The sequence below is a fragment of the Pseudopodoces humilis genome, chromosome 3 (genome assembly GCF_049639895.1).
Source record: "Pseudopodoces humilis isolate 2021_Gansu_Grassland_sample_001 chromosome 3, ASM4963989v1, whole genome shotgun sequence".
NCBI lineage: Eukaryota > Metazoa > Chordata > Aves > Passeriformes > Paridae > Pseudopodoces > Pseudopodoces humilis.
The window spans coordinates 64,138,523-64,151,441 of NC_142202.1; the positions used below are offsets into that span (position 1 = coordinate 64,138,523).

Below are 12,919 nucleotides of genomic sequence, written 5' to 3' on the forward strand. Positions count from 1 at the left end.
TAATGTTTTGTGTTCTTAAAAGGAACTCGTATAAAAGGTATTGAGATGTTAAAAAGCTATCCTCATAATACACATTTTTAGCAACTCAGAGTAAATCATGGGCAGTTTAATTATATTATTTTCAGGCAAAAAAAATTAGAGAGACAACATAAAAATAGCAAGGTTTATTTACTTGCTGATTTATCTTCCATAAAGGACCTTTTGTTCTGTCATAATTAAAGAAGTCATTATGATTCCACATACCAAAACCAAGAAGATAGCCTGTGGAACAAAACACTAGTTAGAATACCTTCTTTTAGATTAGAGTTTTCTACCCTAATCTAAAGTGAATTTCTAAGTGAAGTATTAGTTGTGAAATTATAGTTGAAGGGGTGGAATCCAGGGAGCACCTTTCAAGTCAGATAGGGCAGGAAATGCAAAACAGAATTACTTCTAGCATATTTTCACAACTATGATATGTATTTTGATATTTCTGAATTTCTTTGAAATTATTCTTCTATAAAGGACTGCCTTCAGATAATCTTTTATTTTATATGCAATGCAGTTTGTTCCTCGGTATATGGTATATCATATTAGTAGTGATCACAGAATCGTATAATCAGAATTGAAAGGGAAATGGAAGATTGTGTAGTACAACTGCTCTGCTCAAAGTGGGTTCAACTACAGAGCACTACTCAGGGCTGTGTCCAGTCTGGTTTAGAATATTATCAAGCCTGGTGATCCTGCAGCATCTCTGGGCAATTTGTTCCACTATTTTACCACCATCAGAGTATATTAAAATGAAATTTCCTGTCTTTCAATTCATGCCATTTACATCTAATCCTTTCACTGAGTATCACTGAAAAGAGTCTGACTCAGTTTTCAAACCTTCCTGTTTGATATTTATATACATTGACAGGATGTCCCCTGAGGAGCCTCTTCTCCAGACTGAGCAGTCATAGCTCTCTCAGCTTTTCCCTATGTCAGATGGCCCAAGCCTTAGTCAACCTCTTGGCCTTTTGCTGGACCTGCTCTAGTGCGTCTGTGTGATGCTGTTACTGGGGAGCCCAGAACTAGACCCAGCACTCCAGGAATGACTTTACCAGAACCAAAGAGGGGCAGGGTCACCTCCCTCAAGCGACTTTTGGCTTCGTTACACAGCCCAGGAGGGCATGTTTCTGGCTCATGCCATCAGGACCCCCCCAGTCCTTGTCTGCAAAGCTGCTTTCTGACTGATTGGTCCCCGGACTATATTGTTGCATTGGGTTCTTCCCAGCTACAAGAACCTTATCAAAGTGTATCTTCCAATTTTCAGCACTGTTCAGGTTGGGAATTCTGTCTTCTGCTTTCCAAAGGAAATTTTAAAACATTTCTCAGAAATATATGCTTTAATCTTATTGTGTTATATCTTAAAAGGTTTCATACATTCTCATAAGCATGTACTTCTTCTAGATGAGATATTGAGATGGGCAGTCTGTACCAGTTCTTATGTTCCAAAAACAAACAAAAAAAAACTTCATAGCTCTATTCAAACATGGTTACAGATATACTCACTATAAAGTGTGTTTGTGTTTTTTAATTGTAAACTTTATATGTTTATGACTTTGGAAGGTAATTAATGGAATATCACATTAAACCAAATAACCTGTACTTCCATAATAGCATTTTTAAATATATTTTTCTGTATAGGTGAAAACTGAATTTGAATGCCCAAGCAGCAGCTTCTCACACTAGATCTTGTATATCTTGTCATTTATTTCACCACAGTTCCATATACCTAATTTTATTTGCTCATGGTTGGTTGTTCTTGTTCGGTTGGTTTTTTTTTCACTCTGCCTTGCCTACCAGAAGAGATGTTATAAAGCATTCTCAACTACTAGTCTTCTCCCAAGTGGTTTTTAACTGCTGGAAATAGGTCTTTGTCATTTATTGTACTTAACAGAAAAAAATTATCCCTCTTCATAATGGTTTCAGTGCTCTTATCTGGGTTTTTTTCTTCTAAATAATAAAAATTATAGTTGAATTGTCATTTCTTCTGTAACTTAGAAAAGTACTCAGAACAAACTGATGTCACAAAACAGTTAATGTAAAAGAAATAAAGCTGAAGAGTACTGAAACTGAACAGATCAAGTTGTTTTAAAAAAACAGGAAAAAAACCGAGACATATTCTCATCTTGACTGTTTAATCCTTGGCCACAACTGTATGAATTTTCAGGTGTTAAATTATTGAGAGAATGGCTTATGAATTTTGCTATTGTCAGAAATAGCAAATTCATATTTGGAAATGTATTAGGAATTACAGGGAAGAAAATAAACTTTGACTAACAGACTATGAATTTAAAACAGTATATTTTCTGGTTCATATCAATTCTTATGTGAATGCAAAATATAATGATGATCAGGCTTAATTTATGTTGAATTTTATGACTGTGTTAAAGTAGGAAATAAAATCAGTAACAAGAATGTTTAGTTACATTGTTTTCCTTGAACTAGAAGCCCTCAATGAAATTATTTTGTTGTGGTTATAGAGTGAATAGATTACTTAAAAGTAAATGTAATATGATTTGGATTGCTTTATTTCAGATTTATATGAAAATATATTTGAGTACTTACCCTGTTAATTTGCCCCAAAGTTATGGAAGAAAATTGTATATAATGTACTGTCTTGCACGTTTCTTATTATTAATTTCATTTACTATTTGTTTTTCTCTAAAAAATCCCTACCCAGCAGATTTATTGGTTATGTTACATGTTAAATCTTTTATTGCTTTTGAACTGTGTTAAATTTGCTTATGCAGAAGGGCTTAAAAGCCTTTTTTTCTAAAGGAAATATATTTTTTTACCTCCCTGCCTTCCTCCTCCTTCAGACAACCTAATTCTGAGTTGCCTTACCAGCCTATTATTGTATAATTTCCTTACATTTCATATGGAATGTCTTTCTAAGCCTGTATCATTTTTGTGACACTGTGATGTAAACTCAAAAGCAGACTGAGCTGACCAGTGAGTATTTCTCTGGTTGCTCAGTGCACATGAAAAAACTGTTGGGAACCATTCCCTGTTTGCTTAGGGTTGTGCCACCTTAGTGGTTAAAAGGGATATAAATGAGCGTTCCTAACTTATTTGTTTTGGTTTTTTTCAGACACTTCAAGTGGGTTTTTTTGTTGTTTTTTCCTCCCCTTCCTTTCCATTGCAAGATCTCATAAACATGTTCACCCTTGTCTTTCTGTGTGTTACTGGAGTCCCGACTGATGTGTTGCCATTTCAATGTGTCCTTCTGCAGGCTGTTAAATGTGCTGTGCTGTGAGCTCAATACCCTTTTACTCTTGGAGACTCAGTATAAGGTGTCTCAAGTTTTACTAACTGCTCAGGAGGAAAATGTCACAGAAACTTCAGAAGGACCAGGGTAAGAAATGATTGATGTAAATGTTATTTTAACTATCAAACTCTTCTTCTGAAAACAAGTACATGAATGCCTTAGTGGCTTTAAACATACAAATGCTTTCACTTAAGCTGACTTCTAATGTCCTAGTGTAAGTTTCCCTACATGCAGGATTGCCAGCAGTATTAAATTATGAAAAGATGCAATAGCTTTCTCTTTCTCCCATATTCACCCCAATAGTATAAGAAATAAAAAAGGAATTATTTTTCTACTTTTTACTTATATTACTCTTAAGTTGTTTCTTAAACAAAAAGGGTTTAAGACTTGTGAATGTAAGTATTTTATTAAATTTTTTATTAAAATTTTAATTTAATTTTTTTAAATGCTATGTATTTAATATAAAATCAGGGTATTGTTTTAATGTTTATGAATTAATCAGCATCATCAGTACTTTGAAGTTTTTATGGGTGAGTATTTTTGTTGTTGTTTTTATTGTTTGGTTTGTAGCTTTGTCAACACTCCAACAGTATACTTGTAGATCAGTCAGCTCTCCAGCTTCTATGACTTTCCACTGCTATCTTTTAAAAGAAATTGCACAGCACATCCTTTCAAAAGGAAAAGAGTATTTTTGGGACAGAAGAGGACAGTCATTTAGTTACAGACATTTTTTTTCCTTTCTCACAGCATGCTGAGTTTTAAGTATTTTCCTGTTTGTTATATGGGACCATTACAGAATGTAAGTCAAACAGTGTGGGTGATGATAGTTATTTTCTGTTTGAAGATGAAACCTGCTATTTCCCTACTAATGCTTAATAACTTAATAACTTTTATTAAGAAACTTTGTGAATTTTTACTGCTTTCAGAAATCCTGTACCTTGGGCTGCACAGTGACTTCATACAGCATGTTGTCTGTGTTTCAAATAGTGAATAACCCTGCTTATTTGTGACAGCAGAAGTATAGTGGTAGGCCAATTAAGGAACAAATTTTGATGGTAGATTAACTGTCACTGCCCTAATTATATAATTTTTATGTGACATAAGAAAACTTGTGAGATTTTCTACTCTTTTGGGTCTGGTACTTGCTCAAATGTTTCTAATCAGGTAGGGAAGCACAAAGTTAGAACAATGCTTGGAGACATCTCAAAATGCTTCATGTTTCTGTTTATTTATGCCTGTATGTATTCCAGGCTGTGTTTTAACTCCAGTATGTTTCTCAAAATATTCTTGCTTCTTTAATTTTTTTTAAATTAAATAGTCAGTTCATCAGAGTTTCTAATTTTGTTGTGTTTTGTTTGGGTTTTTTTTCCACAGAGTTTTTATAATTGATGGTCTGTCAGTGGAGAGAAACCATGTTCTTGTAAGGATAAATCTGATCGGAGGACCACAGGAAAGGATTTTGCCTTTGAGAGAATTAGATAAGGTTAGAACCTAAAGTTTACAAGTTTCTCTTTCTGTAACATCTGCCTTCATTAACTGAACATTTTTGCTGATAATTCAGCATATGAAAAATTATTTAGCACCAGAACACCTTTAGCTTTATGAAGTGTTAACATTTTAAAGAAGGAATACTCTGAGCAAATACATTGCTCCTGCTCTCTGGGGATTGTCATGTACCTAGGACATATTACATTCTGATGACATGTTTATTTTGCTCCATTTTAATGTTATTTTTAAGCAAATACAATTTGTCTGTGATTTTTTTCTTTTACTTTTAAATTTCTGTGTTTTCTTTACTAGCTTTCCATTTATCTTCATTGTATTTGATATTTTTTCCATGCTTGGATTTTCATATGCAGCATCTAATACGTGGAGCTTTCATTGATGTTTTAACAATGGAGTGTTTGTTAAGCAACTTCTTTAAATGTTCTACTTCTCACTGGCTGTCAGTCTCATAAAGATGAAATGCAGATTACTGTCAGCACAACAAAGACACCTAAAGCAATGTATAAATTTGGAAATACAGTTTAGTAGGTTGTTGGGGATTTTTTTAATAATTTTTATAAAACTTCCAATTTCCTTTGTGGTTGAAAAAAGGAACTGTAAAATCAAAACTGTCAGTGGAATATACACCATAAAAAATTATATTCTCAAATGCTTTTAGGATTTTCTATCTTTTTTTTAGTTATAGCACATCTCATTGGAAATTGTAGTATCAAGCATAATTTTAGTGCATAGGCAGTAATTCTGGGAACTGTACCTTTGCGTGTTAATCGAGAAAAAGCTATTAATTTTTCTGCTAAATTAATTTGTTTCTGGTCCTGTTTTTAGGGCAGTGGTCTATATCCTTGGCCAATGTTTTCATCATTGCCTGTGCCAAAGTGCTATCTTGCAGAAATACCTAGGAAAGTTGAATTCAGACAAGGTATGAAGAAAGCACACAAGCAGTGTAGATTTCATGAAAATATCTCAGTCAATTTAAAAAAATTTCTTTTTCCTTTCTCCCTGCACTCTGCTCCCCACCCTCACATCCCACAGATTATAATCTCATTAAGTACTTAAGGTTATTTCAGTGTTGGCTGCAATTGTAGCTAAATGAGTTGGTTTGGTTTTGCTTGTTTGGCTTTGTGCAGCTGTCAATCTGCAAAGCTCTGTTTGGTAATCTAATTCTTATGCAAACTTCAAGATTAACCTCCTGGCTCGTCTCTGGTGGGTGACTCATAAGGTACATTTATATCATCTCTCTAGTAACTGAAGCAAGACAGTTTGCTTAAACTGCAGAGTTTTTTGTACACTATTTTCGTGATTCACATCCCTGTGTTTACAGAGCTTGGTGGTGTGTGAAATAGACAGTGCTTAGGATAGTTGGTTTCCACACTGAACATCAATTTGGAATGTGAGCAGACTGAAGAATCCTTTGAAGAACTACCTAGGCACAGCAGTTTATTTCACACAGAGAAACTGTTTAAAGGTTTTAGTTTGCATAGACAATGCAGAAGAATCTGGTCAATGGTTTGGTAAATAAATAATTCATTGTATTTGTTCATGTTTACTATATCCCTGAGATGAACTTATTAGAAATTATTTGTGAATATCCTTAGCAGAGACAGATTTACAGAACTGATAGAAATTCTACATGAACTGTGGACTATAAAATAGTCTGTTTGTATATATCTGGGTGAAAAAAATTTAAAAGGTGATTTCCTGCTCTGATCAGAGGAAAGGCCATATAAGTTATAAAAGAAGGAATTTTTCTGTATCTTAGCTTTTTAATACCGTTCCAGGCTTCCTAAGGCAAGTTTCATAAGACAGCAATCAGATAATGGTAAAGTGGGTGTCTTCAAGGAGGCAGTAGTACCACTCCTGGGCTGGAAACACATTTTGTATTATTATTATTCTCATGATGTATTCAAAGGATCCCTGTGTTCTCTTGTTCAGAATAATTTTGTTGCTCATCATTACCCAGTGGGATAAAGAAACTGATATTAGAGTTGTCACCTTTGTGGGTGAGAGCCAACTAAGAAAACTTGGGTAAAAACTTTGGCTAACAGTAAATCTGCCGAAACGAAGTTTCAAAGGTTTGCAAATTTTTGATGTTAATGGTAACAGAAGTAAAAGATTGTATAACTGCAAAATGAACAGAAGGTTTGGTAGTGGAGTCAAAATATTATGTGTTTCTTGTTTGAAAATAAAAGGGAAATAAACCATTGAAAGTGTTCTATTTCAGTACTAGGTTAAAAAAAACAACAAATCACTGAACTGTGAACATATGATTTGTCAGATTGAAGCTTTCAGGATATGTAAGTTATTTTGAAAGAAAGCGTTAGAATAAATAGATCAAAAAAATAAAAGAATGAAATTCATAAATTGCTGTTGTAGTGCTTGCAAAAAACAAAATCAAGAGCATGAATAGAAAATGGAGAATGTGTGAACTATATTTTTAAGCACTATGATATAGAAGTGATAGACGTTTTCTTTCACAAAGAGAGGTTAAAAATACGATTACGAGATGGATCCATGAGATACATTTATACAAGATCTTACAACTCTGTTGTGAATATTCAGAATGCATGTTGTGTGTTTGGAGATTGCCTGGAGTTTAGAAAAATACTTCTTAAATTTTCATTCTGCTTTAGTGCAAGGAGATAGACAGGGTTCACACAGACTTTTGACTGGCAAGGGTTCTGCAGCCATGGTGTGAGTGGGAATGCATGACTGCTTCATTGTATCTGTTGACAAGGCTTGAAGGCCAGCTCCGTGTCTCTGGTTCCCTGAACCTGTCTGTGCTCAGATTTCATACTGTGGTATTTCATTATGTAACCTCTGAGGTATCATTCCAGTCCTCTTAATTTGAGTGTTTCTATGACATGAATAATTAAGACTAGTGGATTCTTAGTACTGTTTAAGAATGTATAGTTTCTTTGGCTGAAAAAGCTGTATCTGTAGGTTTTATTCTGTCTGTCCTGACTCTTATTTGTGTCCTCTTTTATTGTTCAAGAGACATGGACACCTCAAGAGAAGCTTACCTTTTCTTTCTTTCTGAAAATGCAAAGATCCTATATCCATCCTATATCCATCACGTAATTGTGATGGCAGGTTTAAAAAAAGTAACCTGAGTTGATTTTTTAATATATTTATATAATAGATATTGGAGATGGCTGGTGAGAGTAAAAAAAATATTTGCAGATGTGCTCTTGAATATGATACTGCTAATACTTCTGTTTCTAACCCTCCCTTCAAATGGAGTTGAATGACAGATGCCATAACAGAACATTTTGGAACTAGTGTGGCCAAACTAGATCAGGGAAAAGGAAGCTTCATTTCTAGATCCCTGGACTTCATTTATCCTGTGACTGTATCTGGTATAATGGAAACCATGGATAAAACTGAAAGTAGCTTATGAGGGGTAGTTACTTAAAAGGACTTGTTCACACTTAGTTTTCTAGCATGAAAACCCAAGAAGTGGGTAGGGTTTTTATTCTACAAATTCTTTTGAAGTGGTAAACGTGCAACACTGACACCTTATGGTTCAGTCTGGGGTACAAAGGGAGGAGAACTAATGAGCTGTAATAAAAAGCAGAGCAGTGGTAATTCTGACAGTGTATGGAACATGTTTACCAGCACCAAGGCAGAAGACTCTGTAATATAACTTTTTTTTTAACACTCTTCCTTTATTCATATAATTACGGTGATCACAGACGCTGGCAAGTGCATATTTTGATTCACTGAATAAAAAAGGACTCTAATGTAATTTGTGTTGGTAAATTTAGTAACTGAATTTGAGTAGTGGAGTATCTCTTCCATTTCATGGGGACACTTTAAGTAAGCAGACTCACTCAAAAAATATGTTTGTATTTGAGGAAAATTTGTAGTGTATCAGTGTTTACAGATGTTAGGTGTTTGTCTGTGTGGTATATGGGTCTGCAGGAAAGGATTTATGGAAAAATAAATTTGGTTGATTGTATATTAATATGCTCTAATCATTTCAGCTGGTAGTTAGAGTTTGAAAACTATTGGATAGTAGTATATTAATGATTCACTTCTGTCAAAGGTAATTTATAGTGAAACTTCAAATGATAACGTGGATCATTATTTACATATGAAAATTAATTCTGCCATTTCTACCTGTTTACACTGCAGCAAGATAGCCTGTTGATTTTCTTGTTTTAACTGTTCAGTTATTGTTTCATTAAGGTAATTTGAGGAAGAGCTATTAAGTGGTTTTCAAAGAATGACATAATCCTTTCATATTCAGCATACAACTGTGAAAAGTTTTGGGTTTTTTTTTTACTTGTTGTATTAATTATAGTGTAGATTATTAAAAGTTAAACCATTTTGAAGGCTATTAAATGGTAATATTCATTCTTGTATTTGCACAGAATATGTTTTCCTTTTCTAGTCCTAGCTCTGAAGTTATGACAGTAGGTGATGACTGTGGCTGAAGAATATTGTCCCTAAATGTCCTGCAACTGATGAAGATGCATTCACTGCTTAGCATTTCCCTAAACTTGGGTATCCCACCATTCATTAATCTTATTTTCTTCTACAGTCCAAAAGTCTGTGGCTATATCTTATCAAAAATATTTTGATACTTTATCTCAGCCACGGTTCTCTGTGTTCTTTGCTTTATACTTCTAACTTGAATGGGAACTTGCTGCCATGTTTCAGTTTTGATTTCATTGAGGATTTCTTGATTGTTTTGTTTGGTTTTGTTTTCTAAATGTGATTTCAGACTTTTTTTTCTTTTAATACCTAGTATTAGCAGTCTCATTAATTTTTTTTCTAAACTTTCTCTGTCAAAGAATCAGTCGTCTTCCCTGTCGCATAAATGCCTTTATCACCTACACTTCTTTCACTTGTTCTCCTATTTATATTTGGTATTCATGGTCATGGTATTCATGTATGAGACTATTGCCTTTTCCTTTTAAATCCAGTCAGTTAAAAAAAGATGAATGAGTAGTAAGTAGAAATGCAAATGAAGTTTCCTAAATTATATATCTCTGTACAGATTTGTTTCTATGTCAAATAAATTGTAGTCAGGTTATTCATCTCTCAGTTTAGATTTTGAGTAAGATATGCATGGATTTACAGGTCTTAGTTATTAATCACAAAGCACAGTCAGATGAGAAGGGGCTTGTTGCTTTTCTTGTGTTTTCTAAAACATTAATGAATTTTTCTAGTTCTTACTTGCTTTTGAAGAGCTAAACAAGCTAGCTAAAGAATTATTAGAAGAATTATAAAGCAGCATCTTTTAGAAAAGGGAGATCAATTTAAATTTGCGATTATGATGTAGTATGTAGTATGATTAGATTCCATACATGCATGTATGTGTAGCTTATTTATGCTACAATTTCAGAGCTTCATAAACTAGTAGATGTGGGGGTTTTGGCTTTTTTTTCATGGGATTACACAGAACAGCCAATGCTAGCACAGTGTAAGTCCAAGCAAGAGATGGGATGGCAAAATTTAACCACTTATGAAGATGAGAGAAGGAGTGCAGTAGATAAATTAAATTGACATTAGCTTCTTTTCAATCATGACCATATTTAAAAGCTTGTTAGTGTCAGTAGAGGAAGGTCTTAGTCATTTTCTTCCTCATATTTTCTCTTCTCTTTTTTTTCTCCATCCCATGTTCCCTCACCTTCTATTCTTCACATCATTCAGCAGGTCTAGTATTTTTTCAGGAAAAAAATAAAATATAGGTCATTAATTTATGATAACTAGTGAACTCATATAGTGACAAATCAGAAAAGAGAAGAAATAAAAGTAGGACTTCTGTTTCTTGGTGGTGTTGTGTTTAGAATACCTCTAGTCATAGTGGTAGTGTGACAGCCTGCCCTCAGAAACATGTAATGTGCATAGCCCAGAACTGTGTTGTTACTTAAGTTTCAGCTGCAAGGTAATACTGTTGGGAAAGTTATTGTTGCCTACTAAATTGTGAAAGTGAGCTGGCATTTTTGATATCATGAGTTTTTGTAAACAATTGTCATTCCAAAAAAACCCCAAGGTTCTGTCTTTTTTTTTTTACTGTGATGACCTGCTGGCGGAGTGATAGTCCGCATTTAATGACAACTTAAGGGAAGCAGGTGGTTTACCTGGAAGAAAATAAGCTACAGTAAGTTTCCACAATATGATACCAGTTACAGTTTGTAATGGATATATTAAATACATGACTGCACCACACTATTGTGGTTGCATGGGTCTCTGGTCCTGATTAAATCTCAGCTTGTAGTCTCTGGTCCTTGTCTGCCAAACTGAATTACTGCAATTCTTGGGAAGTAAAATAACTGTTTAGCTCGTATCGAGGTGTGTTTCTTTGCAGTTCTAGGATTTTTTTCAATACTCACCTGTTTCAGAAATAACAAAAAATTGCAGAGGAAGAACTAGATATCATACTGATTATACTGCAAGAGTTAAATCCTTCACATGAAATTTTCATAAATAAGCTGTTCTAAGCATCACTGCGTGTTATTTGGGAAGACACTAAGACTTATTTATTTGAGGATAACAAAGAAATTTCTGGTTAATTAATTTGGGGTCATTATTAATGATAATAATTAAGTTACTATAATAAGATTGTTTTGAAATCTTATGTACTGTATAATGAATTCCAATGGCAGGGCTACAAGCTACTAATTAGAAATCATTAAGGTTTTTAGATGAGTTTAAATTAAATTACATACAAAATCATAATTCTGTTGAAAATATTCTTAATAATAACGATATTATTATAATAGTATAAATAATAATCTTAAAAGAATAAGATTGTTTGAAAAGAGTGTTTTGAAACAGAAATGCTATAAATAAGCAGAAGTGACAGCAAATATTCTAAATATCCATAGACTGGCTCAAACAAATTGTTGACACTTGTCCTGGTTTAGGGCTAATTTAAGGAGGAAACTTCTGAAGGGGTCCCTCTAGAAAGCAAATTCAAGCAGCCCCTCCTCCCACCAGTTCAGGAGAAAAAAATCTGCTTGGAGAAAAGTGGAAAAAATCTGTTTATTTAACAAGCAAAGTATTCACAAACATGAGAAAATGAATGCTGTTAACCAATGGAACCTCTCACTGTTCTGAAGAGATGGCAAATGCAGAGAGAGAGTCCTTCTCGTGGGGTGTAGCTCGGCTCGCTCAGGCTGGTGTGAGTCCCTCCTGCGCTGGAAGGTGCCGCGTCCCAGTCCCGCTGGGCCACAGGTGTGAGCTCTGGGGTTTGTCTGGGCTTTCGGTCCAGAGCAGGCTGAGCAGTTCCAGGAAAAGAAAAGCCACAGTCTGGGGAACTTCTCTGCCTCAGCTAGGTAAAAAAAGTAAACTAAAAGCAAAGGTGAGCTCTGTCCCTGTCCGTGCTGCAGACAGCACAGTCCGGGAGCAGGAATGCGGGGGAGCAAGTGCAGTGTCTGCAAATAAACTGAGCACTGCTTCTTCCCCCCCTCATTCTTAGAACCAGTCTTAAAGGTGCAGAACTTAATATCCAGCATAAACAGAAGAGATGATTTGGGATACAAGAATCATAAAGTCACCCTAGGACAACACTTCAATAAGAAGTGTCACCTTTCATGGCAACATTCATTTCTATAGTATCCAAAATGTAGAAACAGGATAAAGGAGATCTTGTGAGGTATAAAGAATTTTCATCACCCTAGCGAACACTTTGTGTAGGTTGCATTATCTATTCAAGATAAATGATAGGAACTGCATAATCCAACAGCAGAGGAATTGTACACAGAGCAAATGCATGTGCACTTTTCTTGTCTCAGGTACCATCTTTATTTTTCCCCTCAAGATGGCCAGAAGAGATTTCATAGCAGTATCAAGTACTTCGGGAGCCACGTTACCTGTGCAGCCAGGAAAGCCAATCCTGTCCTGGGGGACATCAGGCACAGCACTGTCAGCTGGGCAAGGAGGGGCTTATCCCACTCTGTTCTGCACTGGGGCAGCCTCGCCTCAAGTTCTGGGGGCAGTTTGGGGCACTACAACATAAAAAAGACATTAAGCTGTTAGAGTGCCCAAAAGAGGGCAGTGAGGGTGGTGAAGGCTGGAAGGGGAAGCCTTACGTGGAGTGGTTGAGTTCCACTTGGTTTTTCGGCCTGGAGGAGACTGAGGGAAGACCTCACTGTGGTCTTCAACATT

At 35.1% G+C, this 12,919-nt stretch overlaps 1 protein-coding gene across 3 annotated transcripts in view; it reads left to right on the top strand.

Moving 5' to 3' along the window:
- Window positions 1–12,919, top strand: part of TBC1D32 (TBC1 domain family member 32) — a 74,889-nt gene that overhangs the window by 36,456 nt on the left and 25,514 nt on the right. For all 3 annotated transcript variants that reach the window (XM_088052931.1, XM_088052932.1, XM_088052934.1), the window contains exons 24-26: window positions 3,260–3,382; window positions 4,670–4,778; window positions 5,627–5,720. In XM_088052931.1, coding sequence (XP_087909057.1) covers window positions 3,260–3,382; window positions 4,670–4,778; window positions 5,627–5,720 — 326 coding nt within the window. The remainder of the gene's footprint in view (window positions 1–3,259; window positions 3,383–4,669; window positions 4,779–5,626; window positions 5,721–12,919) is intronic.